This window comes from Medicago truncatula, chromosome 3 (genome assembly GCF_003473485.1).
Source record: "Medicago truncatula cultivar Jemalong A17 chromosome 3, MtrunA17r5.0-ANR, whole genome shotgun sequence".
NCBI lineage: Eukaryota > Viridiplantae > Streptophyta > Magnoliopsida > Fabales > Fabaceae > Medicago > Medicago truncatula.
Window position 1 is genome coordinate 5,276,762 of NC_053044.1, and position 7,352 is coordinate 5,284,113.

The 7,352-nt window shown below is 35.4% G+C and overlaps 1 protein-coding gene across 1 annotated transcript; it reads left to right on the plus strand.

Annotated features, from left to right (window-relative positions):
* The first annotated feature begins 914 nt into the window (after positions 1–914).
* On the plus strand, positions 915–5,475 carry LOC25481256 (putative disease resistance protein At3g14460). Its single transcript, XM_039831846.1, has 2 exons — positions 915–954; positions 1,610–5,475. The coding sequence occupies exons 1-2, from the start codon at positions 915–917 to the stop codon at positions 5,473–5,475; spliced, it is 3,906 nt and encodes a 1,301-aa protein (XP_039687780.1).
* Positions 5,476–7,352: the final 1,877 nt, after the last annotated feature.

The window sequence follows — 7,352 nt, forward strand, 5'->3', positions numbered from 1 at the left end:
ATTCTAGGTCAAAAAATGACCTAAAACCATCCCTCCTCGATGAATAAAGGAGAAAGAAAACTTAGAGAGAAGCGGAGTTTCCCTCACTAAAAACTAGGGCCAACTCCCAACTTGATTCCTTGAGTTAAATTACACATTGAAACAATTCTTATTAGTGTTCAGGGTATTATAAATAGGGGTGGGCAAAAAAACTGAAAATCCGAACTGAACGAAAAAAATACTAAACTATTACTAGCAGTTCTGTTCGGTTCGAAACAGTTCAGTTCGATTCGAAACAGTTCAGTTTATTAGTTCGGAATAGTTCAGCTCAGTGCGATAACTAAAATTCAATTTTGTTTGTTTTTTTTTTATTTTTTTTCAACTGTACCAATAATAACAGTTCCGTTCAGTTCGGTTTGAAACAACTTAGTTAAAATAAATAAAATTTGTAATGGAAAGTGTAATTTTTAACTTTTAAAATATAGAATACACAATTTTCAAGAAATTATTTCCTTTTACATTTCCTTAACTAGTTTCCCGGGACACCGGTTAACATATCCCATAAATTAATGATCATTTTGTGAAGAATATTACTATTAAAACATAGAATACACAATTTTCAAGAAATCATTTCCTTTTACAATTCCTTAACTAGTGTCCCGGAATCACCGGTTAACATTTCCCATAAATTAATTATCATTTTGTGAAGAATATAACTATTTGTAAGTACTTGTAATTTAAGAAAATATATTTCATATAAAATATTTTGAACTCCAATCAGACCTTTGAATTTGTACCTTAGACTGATATCTATATTGGTTCAATATCTGATCTGGTTTTGATTACGTTCATTTTATAATGTAGGATACGTTATAAATAGAAAGAAAATACTAAGTTCAACCAGTAAATATGTCGAAATTGTTAGGCTGGACGTTATGAGTGGAGTTCAAATCCCGGTATCTCCACTTTGTATAAGTGAGTTTATGATGGCTTTGTCATCTCGTCTGTCAACCAAAAAAAGAATGAAAATATTAATTTTGATGTTTTTTGATTTTTCCAGGGAGTAAACATTTTTTTTTATGGTCTCGTAGACATGTTTAACACTTTTATCCACCTTAGTTTATTTTAGTTTAACTTTAAGCCAATAATCCCGTAATCAAAGAGGATCAGACATTTGTTATCCACTTCATAGCCCACCTACCTTAAGGTAGTAAATCTTTCTTTCTTTCACACATTTATGGAGACTTGTTACTAAAATCAAATAGTAACAAAGTTTTGTTATCCATAAACTTGCATTTTGATCTTGTTATTCTTCTTACAAACTAAAGCAAATAATGCATTTGAGAATTGTTGTTGTTAAGGTGTTGTTAGACAAGCTTGTTTCTAAAAAGTTTGTGGACAATTTCCGAAGGACAAAGCTTGACGTTTCACTCTTGACAAAGATGATAAAAACACTTTCGTGGGTTTTAATTGTACACTACTAAAAAAACAAAAATTAGTGAGGGAAATTTAGTGAGGGAAAACGTAAAATCCCTCTCTAATTCCATCACTAAATTTTGCGACCAAGGAATTTGTGAGGAATTTCATTTTTTCCGTCACTAATTTCCCTCGCTAATTTTGTTTTTTCTAGTAGTGGTACTTAATGATGCTTCTGTTGCTGATGATGTCAAAGATGTTCTAGGATATGCTGTCTTTGAAGTTCACGATTTGTTTGGTGAAATCAAGACTGAAGCGTTGCGCTGCAAAGTAGACGGTGAGTTCAGGTGGGTCATGAATTCTAAATTGCGAGAATTAATTGAAAGATTAGAAGAAGGATTGAGTTCGGGAGAACAGGTTGGCAAATTAAATGTTTTCAAAAGTGATTGGTATGGAACTCCTACAAATTCTGTTTTGGTTGATAAATCTTCTCTACAATTCTACTCACTCTCAATTTCTGTGTCACTGCTGTTAAACAAGATTGTTTCTAGTGACTTCATCGGCAACTTCCAGGCCATGAAGCTTGACGTTTCACTCTTGGAAAAGCTTAAGACAATACTTGTGCCCGTTCTTCTTGATGCTGTAGACATACTTACTTTCGGGCTTTGGCTGTATATGCTGGAATATGATGTCTTTGAAGTTCACAATTTGTTTGACGAAATCAACCGTGAGGCATTGCACTTCAAAGTGGAATCAGAGTATGAAACCCCAACTCCTCCTTCTCCGGTGCTGAATACTCTTTATTCTAAATTACAAAAATTGATTGAAAGATTAGAATTTCTGAGTTTACAAGTGCAGGATCGAATTGGTGGTTCCAGTTTTAAGAGTGTTTGGCATGAAACTCCTTCAAGTTCAATTTGGGATGGTGAATCTTCTTCTATTTATGGAAGAGACAATGATATTAAGGAACTTAAACATCTTTTATTGTCTGAAGATGGTGATGATAGTAAAATACGAATCATTTCCATTGTTGGTATAGCAGGGATCGGTAAAACAACCCTTGCTAAGGTTCTTTACAACGATACCGAAGTACATGACAAATTTGAGTTAAAAGTGTGGGCACATGTTTCAAAAGACTTTGATGATTTAAATGTTTTTGAAACCATTCTTAATAATAGAAATGACAAAAGTGAGGTGAATAACATTTACCCAAAATGTTTGCTTATATTGGATGAGGTATGTGATGCAGGATATATCAGGACATTACTGATGAATATCTCTAATCTTGGCGAAACGGGAAGTAGGATCATCATCACAACACCGGATAAAAAAGTTGCACTATCAATACAAACCATTGCCCTTCCCATGCAAACCTTTCTTTCTGTCCACTACTTGACACCTCTGGAAAGTGAAGATTGCTGGTCTTTACTTGCTGGACTTGCATTTGGAGCATGTAACGACCAACATCAATCCAATCTAGAAGAAATTGGCAAAGAAATTGCTAATAAATGTTATGGATCACCATTTGCTGCAGTAGCACTTGGGGATATTCTTTGCACTAAATTGTCCCTAGATTACTGGAATTATGTGCTAGAAAATGACATTATGTTATTATTAGATCATGATGTGCGACCATTTATACAACTGAGCTACCAATATCTTCCAACTCCTTTAAAACGATGCTTTGAGTATTGTTCAATTTTTCCAAAGAAGTCCATCATAGAAAAAAATTTGACAGTTCAGTTGTGGATTGCAGAAGGCTTAGTAAAATCGTCCACAAACCAGGAAAAAGTTGGAGAAGAATACTTTGCTGTATTAGTGTCAAGGTCATTGATACATCGACGATCTATTGGTGATGGGGAAGCAAACTTTGAAATGCATAACCTGGTCCATGATTTAGCTATAAAGGTTTCATCTCCAAATTGTATCAATATGGACGAAGATGATTTTCATGATAGGGTACATAACTTATCATACAATAGAGGTATATATGACTCGTATAGTAAATTTGATAAATTGTATGGATTAAAAGATCTACGTACCTTTCTAGCATTACCATTACAAGAACATTTGCCTCTTTGTTTGCTATCAAACAAGTTAGTACATGAATTGCTGCCAACAATGAAACAATTACGCGTGTTGTCTTTGTCAAATTACAAGAGTATCACTGAGGTTCCCAACTCTATTGCAAATTTGTTACACCTTCAGTACTTAAATCTTTCCCACACTATGATTGAAAGGTTGCCTTCTGAAACTTGCGAGCTTTACAATCTGCAGTTCTTGTTATTGTCAGGCTGTAAAAAGCTCACTGAATTGCCAGAGGACATTGGAAAATTGGTTAATCTATGCCACCTTGACGTTAGTGACACTGCATTGACAGAGATGCCCATACAAATAGCCAAACTAGAAAATCTCCACACTCTGTATGACTTTGTTGTCAGCAAACAAACTGGTGGGTTGAAGGTTCGAGACCTGGGCAAATATCCCCACCTATATGGAAAACTTTGCATATCACAGCTACAAAATGTCAGTGACCCCTTTGAAGCAGTTCAAGCCAATATGAAGATGAAAGAACAGATAGACAAGTTATCTTTAGAATGGGATTGTGGTAGTGCTTTTTCAAATTCACATATTCAAAGTGTTGTACTTGAACATTTGCAACCCTCAACAAATTTGAAAAGTCTTACCATCAAAGGCTATGGTGGAATTAGCTTTCCGAATTGGTTTGGTGATTCCTTATTTAGCAACATGGTGTATTTAAGGATCTCAAATTGTAGTGATTGTTTATGGCTTCCACCTCTTGGGCAATTGGGTAATCTGAAAAAACTCATTATTGAAGAGATGCAATCAGTAGAGATAATTGGTACTGAGTTCTATGGAAGTGACTGTTCTTCTTCATTTCAACCATTTCCCTCCTTGGAGACTCTACATTTTGAGAATATGCAAGAGTGGGAGGAGTGGAACTTGATTGGAGGTACGAATAAAGGGTTTCCTCTTCTAAAAACTTTGTCATTGAGCAAGTGCCCGAAACTGAGATTAGGAAACATGCCTGACATATTTCTTTCGTTAACTGAGTTAAGAGAATGTCCTCTATTGGTGCAATCAATGCCATCATCTGATCATGTATTCAGGCAACTGATCATGTTCCCTATGAATTCTCTTCGACAGTTGACCATACACGGTTTTCCATCTCCGATGTCTTTCCCACCAGACGGTCTTCCAAAAACCTTGAAAGTTCTCATAATCAGTAGCTGTGAGAATCTAGAGTTCCTTCCTCATGAATACTTGCACAATTACACATCACTTGAGAAATTAAAAATATCTTATAGTTGTAATTCAATGATATCATTTGCCTTGGGCGCTCTCCCTGTCCTCAATAGTTTGTTTATTGAGGGTTGTAAAAATCTGAAATCGATATTAATTGCAGAAGGAGCGTCGGAAAAGAGTCTCTCATTTCTTAGAAGCATCATAATATGGTATTGTAATGAATTGGAGTCATTTCCCCCAGGTGGATTGGCCACTCCAAACCTCAGTTATATTGCAGTGTGGCAGTGTGAGAAGCTCCGTTCACTACCAGCAGCAATGAACACTCTAACTGGTCTTCATGAAATGGAAATTGATAGTCTACCAAATCTTCAATACTTTGATATAGATGATTTGCCTTTCAGTTTACGGGAATTGACTGTTGGCTCTCTTGGATCGATTTTGTGGAATACTAAGCCAACTTGGGAACGTCTCAATTGTCTGTCAGTGCTGCGAATTAAGGGTGGTGATATGGTGGACTCGTTCATGGTGCCAATGCTACCTGCATCTCTCGTGACACTATGCATCTGTGGTTTTAGTGGTAAAAGCATTGATTGGAAGTGGCTTCAACATCTCACTTCTCTCCAAAACCTTGAGATTGTTAATGCTCTGAAACTCAGGTTGTTGCCAAAGAAAGGATTTCCTTCCTCTCTTTTAGTGCTAAATATGACTCACTGTCCATTACTGGAAGCAAGTTTCCGGAGGAAGCAAGGGAAAGAGTGGCGTAAGATTGCCCACATTCCCTCCATAATTATAGATGATGAATTGATAACATGAGTTTCCTATTCGGGTGAGTCTCTGAAAGGCTTCTATTTTTTGTTTCTTTCTTACTATGTCATGCTTAATTAACATTCTTAATTTTATTATCAACATCAAGATACCATATTGTAACTCTAACACTGATTTACTTTTCTAATGATAGAATTGTATTCTGTCACCCCTGCTTCTTCCAAATCTTGCTGTTGTGAGAAGTCAAATTTGCATGCACAACCTTCAACCAAGTCCATTAATGTTTTACTAATGAGGAATGGATGAAAAAGAGAAACAGAAACTGACTTCAAATATGTTAGGTACTCTTTTTGTATATATGACTATATATATTTTGATGAGCTGGTTTTAACGCATTGGTTGTATTGAGCGTGATTTCAGCAGTGGCATCTCAGCTATAAATTAATTTCACCTTTGATAGCTTTTACTACATGCATGTTCTATAATGCTCATCTTTCTTTCCATCAATAAATTACTTTTTTTTCTTGAGCTTCTCTTTTGTTTGTTATTAGCATACAAGTGTTATACCCCGTTTTTGGACCTAAAAATACCAGGGCCCAATTTCATTTCAAACTTTGTCAATTATCAAATTTCAACTGCACGGTTCAATTTGTCTCTGCCTCGCAGTATTTTCAATCACAATTTTACCTATGTTTTTCTTGCATAAAACCTTTTAAAATGTCTTTACTTGTCTTGTAAGTCATTTAAAAGTGTCTCTGAATCATTACATTGCTTTTTTTCTACAGTTTATTTCAAAATTTGCAAAAGGTCATACAGAAGGGTATTTTGGTCATTTCCTGCAGTGGGACCCATTTTCATCCTTGTGACTGTCTCTGAGTCTTTTCAAATTCATTTTTAACTTTCCATCAGTAAACCTTGCTAATTTCATTTCAAACTTGCATCTGAGTCAGTGTCGAGTCAATTTGGCTCTGTTTAGGTCATTTTTAGCCCTAGGGGCATTTTGGTCATTTCACATAAAATTTTGGCATGGGGAGGTTACTTTGAAGTACCTCATTTAGGCCATTGGTTCGTTTTAGTCCGTTTTGTCAGTTTTATTTGTTGTTTCACTTTACGTTTGGTCAAATTACGTTTTTTTTCAAATTTTATTTTATTGCATTTTGGTCCCTCAATTGAGGTCCCAAAATTGCATTTTGGTCCAAACTTTTTTTTATTTCATTTCAAGTTTTTTTAATTTTGCAGTTTAGTCCTCAATTTCTCTGTTTTTGCAGAAAGGTCCAGAATCCATTTTAAGTCCAAGCTGCGCCATTTTCATACAAATCCAGGTGTCACTATCCTATTGGTTCCAATGCACACATGTCAAGCTATAAAAGGTGTACAGTGCCACACGTTTTTCCATTCATCACACGCCAACTCATAAACACAAAACAAATTTTCTCTTTCTCAGCAATTAGATCAAAAACAGAAAATTCTCAGAATTTCTCAAGAACACCAAGAACACAAAACCCTAACCGTTTTCCAGAAAGCAAGAATCATCAAAATTCGTTGGATTTTCCATTGATTCTCAGAGATTCCTTAGGAATCATCATCATTGAATCATCTCCTTCGCAATTCAAGGCACGGATTCACTGCAGAAGCAGCAAATTCCAGTACCGATCACGAAGAAGGTTCAGCGAGAAGAAGAGGGAAAGAAACAAGGTTCTAAACCGGCGAAGAAGATGAAGAAACAGAACCGGTGAATCACCGATTTATTTTCGGTCCAAAGAACAAGCAGAAGCATCAAAAATCAGCAAGAACAGAGTCAAGTTTTCTGAAGAATCTCACAAAATCTCCAATCAAAAATTTCAGGTAAAACTCAGAATCTTTTTAAAAAAATATAATATCACAGTTGAACCTGTAAAAACATGCAAGCAACACAGATCTAAGAT